The 13,690-nt window shown below is 47.1% G+C and overlaps 2 protein-coding genes across 9 annotated transcripts; one reads left to right on the forward strand and one right to left on the reverse strand.

Annotated features, from left to right (window-relative positions):
- The first annotated feature begins 145 nt into the window (after positions 1 to 145).
- Positions 146 to 6,813, forward strand: Hsp110 (Heat shock protein 110). Of its 8 annotated transcripts, none has more exons than NM_001202174.2 (7): positions 146 to 263; positions 605 to 877; positions 2,175 to 3,126; positions 3,191 to 3,721; positions 4,554 to 4,649; positions 5,286 to 5,486; positions 5,575 to 6,686. In NM_001202174.2, the coding sequence occupies exons 2-7, from the start codon at positions 771 to 773 to the stop codon at positions 6,196 to 6,198; spliced, it is 2,511 nt and encodes an 836-aa protein (NP_001189103.1). In that variant the 5' UTR covers positions 146 to 263; positions 605 to 770; the 3' UTR covers positions 6,199 to 6,686. The 8 variants fall into 8 exon arrangements, with proteins under 8 accessions (NP_001189103.1, NP_001189104.1, NP_001261822.1 ...); NM_001202175.2 differs by having other exon boundaries at positions 146 to 238; NM_001274893.1 differs by lacking the exon at positions 4,554 to 4,649 and having other exon boundaries at positions 146 to 539; positions 5,575 to 6,813.
- A 7-nt stretch (positions 6,814 to 6,820) lies between these two features.
- Neurl4 (Neuralized E3 ubiquitin protein ligase 4) lies at positions 6,821 to 13,019 on the reverse strand. The gene is made up of 9 exons (NM_140431.3): positions 12,626 to 13,019; positions 12,210 to 12,569; positions 11,215 to 12,149; positions 10,976 to 11,152; positions 9,833 to 10,917; positions 8,938 to 9,762; positions 8,583 to 8,883; positions 8,416 to 8,526; positions 6,821 to 8,354 (listed from the first exon to the last, which is right to left on the reverse strand). The coding sequence occupies exons 1-9, from the start codon at positions 12,794 to 12,796 to the stop codon at positions 6,977 to 6,979; spliced, it is 5,343 nt and encodes a 1,780-aa protein (NP_648688.2). The 5' UTR covers positions 12,797 to 13,019; the 3' UTR covers positions 6,821 to 6,976.
- Between the last annotated feature and the right edge of the window lie 671 nt (positions 13,020 to 13,690).

The raw sequence follows: 13,690 nt of genomic DNA on the forward strand, positions 1-13,690 counted from the left end.
AAAAGATTTTTAATTGTCGGCGGTAAAAGTTAAATTGGAATCTTCTAAAGATTTGCCAATTTTGCACTATCGATAAATGTCGCAAACGATACCTAGATAGTTTCTCCAAAAACCAATAAGCTCGATATATCGATCCTATCGCTAGTGGTTAGTCCAGCTCTATGGTGCAGACCAATCAGTAAAAAAAAAACGTGCGGTGTCGAATTGAAGTTTCTGTGCTATTACCGTGAATCCAAAGGTGATTGCTCTTTATCAACTAAAACGTGCGTAACCAATCTGTTTGAGTACAGATAAGTAATAAAAAAAATCGTGGAAAGCCAAACAAGCGTAGGCGATTTTATCGCAAAATTTTCCGCCACGGTTCCTGTGCGTGCGAGCGAGAGAAAAGAGCTACGAAGGCCGGACGCTAGAAATTTCCATTCGCAGGCGAAAAGCGAATCCATAATTGATGTGAATGTGAAAAGCATATATCGAATCGAATGTTCTGGACTTGTTTGTCAAACGAAAAGAACAGATAGCAAGCCGACACGTGCGTGGCTGTGTGTTCAGTATACATTATATCTAATTCACGTCTCCCTCTCTTTACAACTTGTATATTTTGCAGTAGCTGAAAAAAAAAACAAAGAAAACTCTGCGATCGCGTTGTTCCGCCCCCAAAAACAAAAAGAGAGAAGGAAAACAAGAAAAATCAGCAAACGCCCAAGAAGTGTGTCTGCTCTGAATCAATTTTATTTGGAACATCGGTCAGACGACAAGGAGTCGAGTAAAAAATGTCCGTGATTGGCATCGATTTTGGCAACGAGAGCTGCTATGTTGCGGCAGCCCGATCCGGAGGAATTGAGACGCTGGCCAATGACTACAGTCTCCGGGCCACGCCGTAAGTAATTGTGCCTTATCCGCAATCCGATGCTCTGGATTACGGCCCAGTTTGTAGTGATAAGCTTTGCGGTCTGCATAATCGTTCGACTTTTTGCCTTTTTGGGGTTATGTCGAATTTGTAAGTCATGCCTTGCGTGTGTGTGCGTAAATGTGTTTGTAAGAGAGCGCGCCTAGAAAATTCCATGGTTGTTATGGGTAACGCTTCGAATAACATACGTGTACCCCAGATATGTGCATTATTTACTGTGATGTTTGTTCGCTTTTGCGGGAGGCCTAAATTTGGCCGATTGCACTTCCATAAAAAGTGTTGCAAATTGCAATTTTAATGAGGCGGCGGCACACTCATATTTGCTCCCTTTTTCTGCTGTTCCCGCTGCCTCTCTTTTTCGATTTATTGCCGCTGCCTATGTATGGGTGCCTTTGATTTAAATGCCGTTGACTGCGTGGGCCTACGTATCTTTCCAATCGTCCTCACTTCCCCACTCTCCTGTACTTGTACGAATTTACTTTTTTGGCACACTCACACCAAAAAAAAGAGCTGGCGATGCATGCGTCATGCGGTCAAGAAGAAGGCAGCATCAAAGGTGAGAAGAGAGCGGAGAACGGAGAGCGAAATCAAGCAGCAGCTGTTGTGAAGCGGGAGAGATGCAGAGGGAGAGAGAGAGAGAGAGCGCGCAAAAAGCACAGAAAAACGTGTGCGAAGCTGTCAAAAATAATTTCAAAGCCGGCAAACACAGACAGCATACACTCGCATATGTAGACACAGTGGGGACCACATATGTACATATGTTGAACTATTTGTAATGGGTACTTGATTTTAGCAAATTCCGTTTTATAAAAAGAGTTCACCATTAATGTGCGGGTAATTTACTCTTAATTGATGCAGATGCAGATCAAATTAAAGATACAGAAAGTTATGTTTTAACTGCAAAGTTTACAAAGTTTATTAAATTTCTGTAATCATGTTACTGGTGTATATATTAAAGATTAAAAATCATTCATTCAATTGAGTTTGATATTGGATCGAGAACCTGTAACCTGTTGCATATGAGGCTATGTTTAGGTAGAAGCTTTTGCTCTACTATAAGTCCTGCCAGAATTTCCTCAATATTACATATTTAATTTCATTAAATTAACATTAAAAATGAAGTTTAAAACTTATTGTTTAATTTTTGTACATATGTGCCACATCCCACTGTAATGACTTAATCCCAACTGAACTAAGATATTTGAACCTTATATGGCCTGCAGATCTATCCACTAACTGACAATTTTTACTCCCTGCAATCTTGCAGCTCCTTTGTGGCCTTCGATGGCAAGAAGCGTATCATCGGCGTGGCCGCTAAGAACCAGCAGGTGACAAACATGAAAAACACAGTTGGCGGATTCAAGCGCCTGCTTGGCCGCAAATTCAACGATCCCCATGTACAACACGAACTCACGAGCATTCCAGCGCGCGTGGAGGCGCGCGGTGATGGCAGCATTGGCATCAAGGTGAACTACCTCGGGGAGGATCAGCATTTCGGACCTGAGCAGCTGACGGCGATGCTCTTCACCAAGCTGAAGGAGACATCGGCGGCTGCCATGCAGACGCAGGTTAACGACTGCGTCATCGCCTGTCCCGTGTTCTTTACCAATGCAGAGCGTAAGGCTCTCCTGGATGCCGCCCAGATCGCCGGACTGAACGTCCTGCGATTGATGAACGAAACGACGGCCACCGCGCTGGCCTACGGCTTCTACAAGAACGATCTGTTCGAGGACAAGCCACGTAACGTGATCTTTGTTGACTTTGGGCACTCGTCACTGCAGGCCAGTGCCTGTGCCTTCACCAAGGGCAAACTGAAGATGCTGGCCAGCACCTGGGACCAGATCGGTGGACGCGACATTGACTTGGCTCTGGGCGATTACTTCGCCAAGGAGTTCCAGGAGCGTTACAAGATCAACGCCAAGACCAATGCCCGTGCCAATCTGCGCCTGTTAACCGAAATCGAAAAGCTGAAGAAGCAGATGTCCGCCAACAGCACCAAGCTGCCGTTGAACATTGAGTGCTTCTTGGATGATATCGACGTCTCGTCGTCCATGCAGCGGTCGCAGATGGAGGAGCTGTGCGCCCCCGTCTTGCAGCGCGTCGAGCAGACTTTCAAGCGTTTGCTAGCCGAGTCTAAGCTGCAGCTGGACGACATTCACTCCGTGGAGATCGTTGGCGGAAGCTCACGCATTCCGTCCGTAAAGCAGCTTATTGAGCAGGTTAGTCAAATGATGCAACCCATGCTAAATGTCACATTTGTAATATTTCGCTTATTATTCGTAGGTCTTTAACAAGCCGGCTAGCACCACTCTTAACCAGGACGAAGCTGTGTCTCGCGGAGCAGCCCTTCAGTGCGCCATCATGTCGCCAGCTGTACGCGTCCGAGAGTTTGGCGTCACTGATATACAGAACTACGCCGTTAAGGTGCTGTGGGACAGTGAGGGCTCCGCTGCTCCGGGAGAGATCGAGATCTTCCCGCAATACCATGCTTCTCCGTTCAGTCGCCTGCTGACAATCAACCGCAAGGGACCGTTCAACGTTTCGATTGTGTATGGCCAACAGGTGCCCTATCCAGATCAAACGATTGGCGTGTGGAAGGTCAAGGATGTAAAGCCGACGGAACGCGGCGAGGGTCAGGATGTAAAGCTGAAAGTGCGCATCAACAACAATGGCATTGTGCTAATCTCGTCCGCCACTTTGGTGGAAAAGAAGGAGGCCGAAGAGGCTGCCGCAGCTGCTGAGCAGGCTGCCAGTGAAGAAAAACCAGGCGATCAGACCAACAATACTGGAGAACCTGCGGATGGTCAGCAAGAGGTGAGTCAACCATCTCCCGCCCAAATCACGCTGTCACTGTCTCATCATCTTTTGTTGTGGATAGGGGTTGCTGTGTTGCTCTTGTTTTAGTTTTACTTGTATTCTACTAATCCCTCCCTTCTGGCTTAAACGAGTTGGGTGTAGTGCATTTAGCTGATATTGTTTGTTGTAAAGCAGTCCAATAACGTCTGTCCGTAAAAACTAGCGTGAAAATTCTTTCTTTCTTACATTTCTGTATCAATTTGATTTTGGCTTTTGTTATCAAACCAGCGTTTAGTTTCTAGTGCTAAACTTTTATCTTTTTATAGTTCACTTCATAAAGCTCATCTTTAACATAAAATAGCTTTAAATTGTGTAATTGAATTTTCAAGATTGGTTTTCACACATTCGTGGTAAACTATTGAAGCAAAATTGCAAGGAAGATTTTAGTTGAAAAAAAAAAAAAGAAAAGCACCATGAAAATGCGGAAACTAACTCAATTCCTATTGTCGCATTTCTGGACTAATTCCTTAATAAGTTTCGGTTTTCCATGTCTGGTTAGGAAAGATTAAATTTGGAATGGCAAATCAATTTAGTTTTTGTACTTTGATAAGTCAGTAAAATATGATTTTTACCGGCTTCAATCATCAATATAATTGCTCATTAAGATTTTCGATCGTTACCATAATCGGACATGCGAAAAACCGGAGCTGTAGCGCTCTTGTTTGAATTATACGTATATACGAACGTGTTTTTGATATAAATCATTCATTTTTATAAATATACCACTGCAATATTTGTTTTTGTTTGTTTTGGATATGTTTGCGAACGCGCGCGTTTTGATCTCTCGTAGGCATATTGTGAGAATGAGGATGATAATAATACATCAACAGCCTCATCACCTGGCGGACAAGGGTGGGCACAGCGGGTCAAGGGCTGGTTTGGTTCGGTACGTTTTCCTCAAATTTCTCAAATTTCAATTCAAAAACAAAACCAACAAAAAAAGAAAAATAAAAACGCTAAATCTGAATTTTTTGCTCCCATATTTGTGTGCCAAGATATTGGAAATTTTGATTAACGAAATGTACTACAAAATTGAAAAGCACGAATCTAACCGTTTTGTGGTTTTTGAAATTTTTAAGTTTAATATTTTCCACCAAAAATGAAACGAATGATGAAGACCGCTCATAAGCCGCCTACCCTATGTGCTCCCAACAAAAAACAAATGTATTAAAAAAAAAAATCTTACACAATTTGCCATCTTATTTTATTGTATCCAAAAGCTTTATTTTATTTTTTATTATTTCAAACACACCTGAGAAAAAAGCGCGCCCTTGTTTCAAATTTAAAAAAAAAACCAATACCCGCAGTTACTCATATGAACTGCTTACAACAAACACCCACGAAAATGTATTGTGCTCATATTGTAGGCTGTCGCTTGGAGCTGTTATTCCTCTTCGCTTTATTGTTGATGTCTTGTTGCCGCTCCAATTTTCTCTTTCTATTGGAAAAGTTGAATTGAACTCTTTGTAACTATTTTGTTTATGCATTTCGATTAATCATTTGCCTTTCTTTTGCTGCCCAGGGCGCTGATAAAAAGAAGAAGGCTTCCAAAGCCACCGAATTGCCGCTGGAGTGCACCACACACGGCTTCAGCCCCGTCGACCTGAGCAACTACACACAGCAAGAGTCAAAAATGATTGGCAACGATCAGAAGGAAACGGAACGCATTGATGCCAAGAATGCCTTGGAGGAGTTCGTCTACGATATGCGCAACAAACTGCAGGTAACTAATCCAACATGGCATAGCCAGGAACTCGAAATCCCTTTCTTGTAAGTTCTTAAATCTAAAACTTGCCCCATCTCTTTTGCAGGGTGGACCCTTCGAGCGATACGTGGTTGAGGCTGAGCGCGAGAAAATCGTGTCGCAGTTAAATGATCTCGAGAACTGGCTGTACGAGGATGGCGAGGACTGCGAGCGTGACATCTATACCAGCCGCCTGCAGGCCCTGCACCAGAAGACGGATCCCATCAAGCTACGCGCCAGCGACTATGAGCAGGGACCAGCTGCATTTGATGAGCTGAAGAACAGCATTGCCATTGCACGTCTGGCAGTGGCCGAGTTCCGCAAGGGTGTGCCCAAGTACGATCATCTAACGGAAACCGAGTTCATCAACATCTCGGAGACGGCGGACAAAGCGCAATCGTGGCTGGATGCAAATCTGCCCAAGTTCACACAGTCGCCGCGCACCGCTGACAGTCCCGTCCAGATTTCCGCCGTGCGCCAAGAGGTGCAAACTCTAAATTCGTGCGTCAGTTCGGTGATCAACAGGGCGAAACCGAAGCCAACTCCGGCCAAGACAGCAACACCGCCCAAGGACGAGGCGAATGCGGAACAGAATGGCGGCGAGCCAGCGGCCAATTCTGGCGACAAAATGGATGTGGATAACAATGGCCAGAGCGCGGCCGGAAACGATCCCTCCATGGAAGTGGAGTGAGCCCATTAGGCTCATTCCGATATCCGGTTGTTCCCGGCTATCAGCGGTATTGGCTAACGATTAATGATAATAATAATAACGATAACTTAAACGGTAAACATATATGAATCAACATATTTGTATATGCACTTGCTTCAGGACTAGCAGAGAATACAACAAAATAAACATAACAAACAAAATGCAAACAACCAACCTACAAGTGTAAGAGTAATTTGATAAAATGCTTCTGCGGCCGCGGCTGTATACAAAAATCAGTAAAACGGATGTGGGCGAGAGTGGTAGAAAAAGATAGAACTGGCGAGGATGAATCCTTTACTTCTGCTGCTGCCGTGTTGATGATACAAAACGAAACAGAAACAGAAACATAAACACAACCCTAAAACAATTTCTAATCGACCATTTTTCATATATTTGAATAACAAAATCAACAAAGCGACACTAAATGAATGGAATTAAAATAATCAAATAAAAACAATGATAATTCCAATCATGCATTTCTGTTCTTACTCTAGTGTTTTAATTTTTGGGATTGTTTGTGAAAGAAATTGTTTAGTATCAATGAACCGAAAGTTTTGTATGTGCTTTGGTTTGGTTCATTACCAATAAATTTGTAATCTGTATTAACTTTGCGATAATTTTATTAGAGCTTACAATACAAATACAAACTCGTTTACAAAGAGGAATGCGACTGCGATTTGGTGTGGGTAGCTGCTGAGCGGGATTAAAATGTGGTGAATATAGGGACAGGCGTGACTACTGCGAGTATGGTGTTGTGCGCTCAATGAGATTCCGACTCCTCGATCCTGTCCAGTTTAATAATTAAAGCGTTGATTATGCAGGCGCCAGCCTCCTTAGTAAACCAGCAGAGATCGTTTAGCAGATGAACAGACGACTCGTTGAGAGTAGCGGACGGAGTGACTCCCACGCCGTCGGCACCTTGACCAGTTCCACCATGATCGTGGTCGGTGGATCCCAGGCTGCGCCTTTTCGCCTCGGCCGCAGCCTTGCCAGTGGTCACACCCGAAATCGACTGCCGCCGAACGTAGACCTCGAAGGAAGTGGAGATGCGGTGGAGTCCCTGTTCAGAGGCAAAGTGATGCTGCGGCAGCACGGGCTCAATGACCGTGGCATTGGGCGAATAGTACAGCTCCAGACGTGTACCAGGCTCATCCTTGAGCGCTGCAGCGGCCGGTTCCTCGTCCGGATCCGTTTCTAGCGGAAGCGGCTGCCCACGATCCAGTATCGCCCGAATCTTGTCCACCCGTGTCATGTAGTAGAAGGGCAGCCAGTCTCCGTTGAGATCAAAATGCACTTGGGGAGCGGTCGCCGAGGAAGCGCCACCACCGGCCGATGCAGTCGACGTCGAAGTGCTCAGCACATTAACCGTCTGCTGGTTTAGTTTGAAATAAACCCAACCCTCCAGTTTATCACCATTTCCTCCGATGCTGGGTCCACTGCACTTCAGGCAGAAGCACACCGGCTCAAGTCGGCTATCAAAAAAGGCCTGCGGCAGAACTAGCGATGCACAGAAGCGTCTCACCTGACGCAAATACTCGCAGTCGTTCTGCTCCACACTGGCCCCGGTGGCAGTGGATCGCAGGGAATCTGTTCCTCCACTCGGCCGCGTCTGGCCGACAGAATTCGTGTCGGATTCCATGGAATTAAGGGATGGCAGGTCGAGATTGAGTAGTGACGCCTGATCGGGCATAAGATGATGCCGCGTATATTCGTTCTGCTGGAGTTGCTGCAGCAGCAACAGGTGGTTCATGTAGTCGATCTCATCGTCCTCCAATACATTATCGTTGAGCGCGGGCTCGCCGGACATTTCGCGTTCATTGCTAGCACTCAGTTCCAAGGCCTCCGCATTGTTTTCACTGTGATCGATCGTTGTGGATACAGACGTAATTGCTCCACTTGCTTCGTCGACGGAATTGACTAACGGGTTTGGAGGATTGGGTAGATCATCATACTCCTTATTCGTGTCATATACACCCGAGTTACTCAGGTGTTGCGTATTGGCCGTGCAGCCGCTGGTGCCACTAGATCCCGCTGCCGTTGCAGATGTGTTCAAAGAGTTCTGGAATCTCTGTGTGCTCTGACTGCGTTGTATATTTAAATTAGTATTGTGCTGCAGCTGCAGAGACTCGCGAAGGCAACTAAAGAAATTCAGAAAATTAGGAATTACATTCTTATCCGCATTTCCATTGTCATGCTTACCAAGTCGACGATGATCCACCGAGTTCATTTCGCTGCTGCTCCAGAGTTCGATTCTTAATGGAAATGTTCAACAGCAAGTTCTCCGAAACGCTCTCCATAACCGATCGAGTCCTGCAAAATGATTCCGTACAGAAAACCGGAGTAGACCTATTTATTGATACGCTTACATGGCGTTTGAAGGAGCACCAGAGGTGGACGGGCCCGATTCGCACACCTGCTCCGTGTCCTTTTCCTTCTCGTGCATTTCCAGATGCGCCTTTTCACATTGCTGTGGCATACCATTATCCAATTCCAGGGCCTCCGGAGCCTCGAGAATTGGAGTACCATTGGCATTCCCAGTGCGGCCAGCATCATTTCCAGTTATCAATGTTATCTTCTCGCATTTGCCGTACACATCGAACACGGGATACACATGGTTGGGCAGTCCGCTGGCCAGATCCTCGAGATTCGTTGACCCAATCATAATGACTGAATAAATTTTGATAATTAAAAATAACTTTTAACTTTTTAAATTTAACTTACTTAGCATTCCGGCATGGGTTAGTGTCAGGGTGATCACAGTTCCCACTTGGATCTGCTCAAGGGCATCGCCGTATTTGGAGGGCATCACTTGACCGTTGATGTTCACGTAGTCGTGGGTGGCCAACCAGCAGCTCCGTTTAAAGTCCAACAGGGAAATGGGAACAGTTTGGGGACTTGCGGACAAAACGCCGAGACCGACAGTACCCTTCCACTTGTTGTTTAGGGCATCTACCTTGATGCTGATGCTCTCACCCTTACACAGCGGCTTATTGAGACAGACGATGGACTGGTTATAGGACTTGATTCTGGTCACGCTTCTGCGATCATCGCTGAGTCGTGCGTTCTTTTGTGAGACATCCAAAAACTCGTAGTTCAGTGCCTCGGAATCGATTGATTCCAGCATGGAGCTATCCTGCTTGTTCAGTGGATCCACTCCAAAGTCCATTGAGTCCTGCAGACGCAAACTGCATGGACGTAGTGGCGACGCCGGTCCTTGAGCGGAAATCACTTGAATTCCCATCGTCGAACCTCTCAGTTCGGCAACCACGTAGACATCGTTGGGCACGTTGTGAAAGTGGATGTTCACGTTCTCCGAGTTCAACAGAATGTTTAACGAGTTCTCCACTCGTTCCAGAGTTATCCTATCGTCAACCCTTAACCATTCCAGGGAGGCCAGCGAGCGCTGCAGGCAGCTTGAGTTAAAGCACACCTCGTTTCCGCTAACATACCACACGTTTGCGGGAATCCGGCGAATACTGGTTGGGAGTTTCTTGCGTACGCTTTCGTCGCTTAGATTCAAATCAGTGACCCCGATACTTAGACAACCTACGGACCATTAAAAGAAATTTTTAAAATCCTCTACATGTATGTAGATATCTACAACGGGGGAGCTTACCAGCAAACATGGAATTAACCGATGTCAGCTTAATCTCAAAAGGTGATCCCACGCTGAGCGGATGTTCCGAAAATACCAGACAATGGGATAGTGGTGCCGCCGCTCCCGTAAAGCGCGAGGCCTCCGTCCAATCCTTGGTTAGGCTTACATTTCCGGAGACGCAAGTCCAGCGGTGTTTTGTCTCCATGGCCGGATGCTGAATTACCGATGTGGCTTGGCAGCTCTGGGAATTTTCGCTGGTCGCGTACGGAGCACGGATGTCCAGCTGCGTCTGGGTAAGACTCACCTGCGCGCACTGCCCATACAAATCGATAATGGCCCAAATGTTCGGTGCGTGGCACTCGCAGGCCGGCCCTTGATCCATTCCATCAACAAAGAAGTGAATGAAGTCACCATTGCGCATCACACCAACACGCGTGCTAGGACCTAGGGTATCCAAATCCAGCAGAATATTCGTGCGTATAGTCTTGCGGTTGTGAAAAATCATCGGGCCGCATAAGATGATGGTGTCGCTGGCCTCCAGATCGGTGGCGTTTGGAGCCAACTGGATGTCCTCGGGCCGAGTGCCCGTCACCCCGATCTCAATGTTGCCCGACCAGTGACGAACCATTGTCTCCAGCTCCACTTCAAACAATTCCCTCTGCCTTAGCGGTCGGTTACTGAACACAATTGCGTCATTGAACTCCGCCAGGGAATTGGGACGCGACGCTGTTAGGCCACTATTCGATATGCCCGCATTGGCGCCGTGGATGCTGTGAAATCGCAGCGGAACTTCACTGTACAACGTCGTGTTTGAGATGGTAGAGTTTCCAGTGTCCGGACTACCGCACTCCGAAGTGTCCACGATGCTTGCTTGTGCTGCCTGTCCATACAAATCGATTACACCATAAACGCGCTCGGGAACATTGTTGGCAGCTGGACCCTGATCCACTCCATTTACCCAGAAATGCAAGGTGCCGTCGTCCTTGCGCACCACACCCACTCTATCGCCCACCTGCAAGCGATCCAGGTTTTGACCATACTGTTCGATAACGGTGACTCCATTCTGCATGACCCCGTTTCCCGTCATCATCCAAGTGCCGGAACTGGTTTGGAAAATGGTTGTTTAAAACAACTAAAGTTGGGCTAGAAGCCAGGACTCACCGCACATTAGTCATCGTGAATGGAAAGTCCAGTTCGTCGGCGCTGTGCGTGGTCACTCCCATTTCAACAGAGCCAGCCCATTTGGTCACGACGCGTTCGAGTCGCACTTGGAAGAGTTCGTTGGGGCGCAGAGGTCTCCTTGTGAGCACTACACCATTGTTAAAATCATCGGCAGCACTGCATACAAATTGGGGAATTGAAATTCATAAAAATCTTCTGCCGTAAACAACAATGCTCACTTGGGCCGCAGCGCTGTCCGCCCGCTCTGGGTGACGGTGGCGTGAGTACCACAAATGTGGTGGAAGGTTAGCCGGTCATCGTTCCTGGCTATGGCTCGCGTGCTGGAAATGGTCTCACTTAGGCCGCCGGCAGCGCCAGCGGCATTCATCTCGCTCTCTGGACTTAGGAGGCTCAGGGTTGGGGTGCCGGAATGCTGCTGGTGCTGGGTGTGCTGAGCACCAGCACCACTGGAACATGCAGTCATGCCTGCTACTATGTTGTTTCGCCGTGTCACGAGATTCTGCTGCTCACGTTCATCGCGATCAACTATTGTTACCTTGATAGTCATTCCGTAGAGATCGATAACGCCCCACAAAGTGGACGGTGCTCTGGTGGCGGCCACACCCTGGTCCTGACCGTTAATGTAATTGTGTAGGTTGCCGTTGGCCTTGCGCATCATCCCAACGCGATCTCCCTCGCGAAGCTCATCCAAGTTGAACTCGCCGTACTGACGGCGTGTCCCCTTACCATTGGTTAAAATGCCGCAGCCGGACATCATAATTGTGCCTGAGCGCATGTTGGTCATGGTTGCCGGAAAGTGCAGCACTGCGGGATTGTGCGTGGTGACGCCCACTTCAATGGATCCCGACCATTTGTCCACTAACTTGTCGATGCGAATCTCAAACAGTTCGTTGTCCCTCAGAGGCCTGTGGGTCATCACCACGCCGTTATTGAACTCGTCCAGGGGTCGACGGCGTTCGGCGGATCGAAAGTTGGGCGAAAGCTTCACCAACGACCCACAGCGGGTGTGGAAGCACAGTCGGTCATCAGCACCGGATACGGAGCCATTGCCTTGCATCCAGGCGTCGGAGTCAACGACAATGTTTACGTTCATGGCCACGTCCAAGTTTTGAACAACCTGTTGCAGTGGTTGCTGCAGCGGAGAATCCAAAAGCTGTGTACAAAGAAAACGAGTTTTTGTTTACCTATTCATTTGGATTAGCTGAATTGTTACCTCTCCGGAACCACTTCCATCGCGCGGACACAAGGAAACCTGCACACAACGTCCGTAGAGATCGACAAGAGCCCACAGAGGCTTGGGCATGTTCTTTGCAGCCACGCCTTGCGACTCTCCGTTCACATAGAAGACCAAATCGTTACCAGAGGTGCGCATGACGCCAACGCGATCATTCTCGTTGAGCGTCTCCAGATCGGTGCCATAGAACTCGAATAGGCGTCGTCCATCCTTGCGCACGTCGATGCCGGACATGACCCATGTGCCATTTCGCATGGCAGTGGCGCATGCCACCAGTTCCAGGTCATCCGGCGACTCCGCGGTGACACCAATCTCAATGCTTCCGCCCCAGTAGGTATTCTGCAAGACGATCATTATCCGCAGCTCTATCTGCTGCAGTCGTGTGGCTAACTCACCTTCTTCTCGATGACGACCTCGAAAAGTACATCGTCCTCCAGGGGCTCAGCACTGAACACCAGGGCATGACTGAAATCCCGCATTGAGCGCTGGGCCATCCGGTTGTTATTGTACAGCCGGATGGAGCGGCCACAGCGTGTGTGGAAGGATTGCGCTTCTCTGCCGGTCATGGTTGCTCCTCCAGTTCTGCTTTATCGGTCCTTTTCTCCGCCGCCGCTTGTCGCCGTACAAATCAATCGACAGTCGGAATGGGAACACGGGCGGATTGCGGCTCATCGGCTGTTGGCGATGTAAGTGCTGGGTTCTCGGGCGCTGATGGAAAAATTCCGATGGAGTAGTCTGCAGTTTCCTAGATCTTCACAAAGCATTATGCATTATTTTCAAAGATGTGCCAAACTAAAATAAACAAATGAATATCCTTTTCGTATGACCGTTCATAGATGTAACAAAAATCTATACATTCAACGAACATATCGACTGTTTAGTTGAATGGCTTATCAGTTATTACACTGAAAACAAAGTTCGAGCTATATGTAATTAACAAGGTTTGCTCTTAATTCGCCTAATAAGAAAATACATTTATTTTCAAGTCTCCAAAATCTCCAAGCATCCAAAATTTCATATTCAATTTGAGTTTCAAATTAAAGCTAACTTTTTGGATAATCTTTTTCTAAAAACAGATCACTTGTACTGCAAAGAAATTAAAAACAAAAAACTTTAAACAAAATTATATTAGTTTTAAAACAGTTGTTCCCGGTCGGTTAGGCTAACCACGCTGCCTTCCAGCATCTTAAGCATGCTCTGTTGGACGGCCTCGCCGTGTCACCGGAGATGTTTAACTGGCAGTTGGTTTGAAAAGTTGGTTTGAAAACCTGGGAAGCTTTGAGGCTGAACTTGGCATTTTCTCTCGTCCGAAGTCTGGTCCCTGACGGATGCGACAGAGGAACTGTCGATTAGAGGCTGATCGTAAATTTCAATCAATGTTTCCAGTAGTTTTTGGGGCGACATCTTAATCAAATAATTTTCATGGTGGCCAAGTCAATTTCGCGAGCATACTGCAACTC

The sequence above is a fragment of the Drosophila melanogaster genome, chromosome 3L, assembly GCF_000001215.4.
Source record: "Drosophila melanogaster chromosome 3L".
NCBI classification, from domain to species: Eukaryota; Metazoa; Arthropoda; class Insecta; order Diptera; family Drosophilidae; genus Drosophila; species Drosophila melanogaster.

Coding starts and splice junctions, on each gene's coding strand:
- Hsp110 (NM_001202174.2), top strand. CDS start 771: ATGTCCGTGATTGGCATCGATTTTGGCAACGAGAGCTGCTATGTTGCG. Junction 3,722..4,553: donor CTGCGGATGGTCAGCAAGAG/GTGAGTCAACCA, acceptor GATCTCTCGTAG/GCATATTGTGAGAATGAGGA. Junction 5,487..5,574: donor ATATGCGCAACAAACTGCAG/GTAACTAATCCA, acceptor TCTCTTTTGCAG/GGTGGACCCTTCGAGCGATA.
- Neurl4 (NM_140431.3), bottom strand. CDS start 12,796: ATGACCGGCAGAGAAGCGCAATCCTTCCACACACGCTGTGGCCGCTCC. Junction 10,918..10,975: donor TTCACGATGACTAATGTGCG/GTGAGTCCTGGC, acceptor TTTCCAAACCAG/TTCCGGCACTTGGATGATGA. Junction 9,763..9,832: donor GGTTAATTCCATGTTTGCTG/GTAAGCTCCCCC, acceptor AATGGTCCGTAG/GTTGTCTAAGTATCGGGGTC.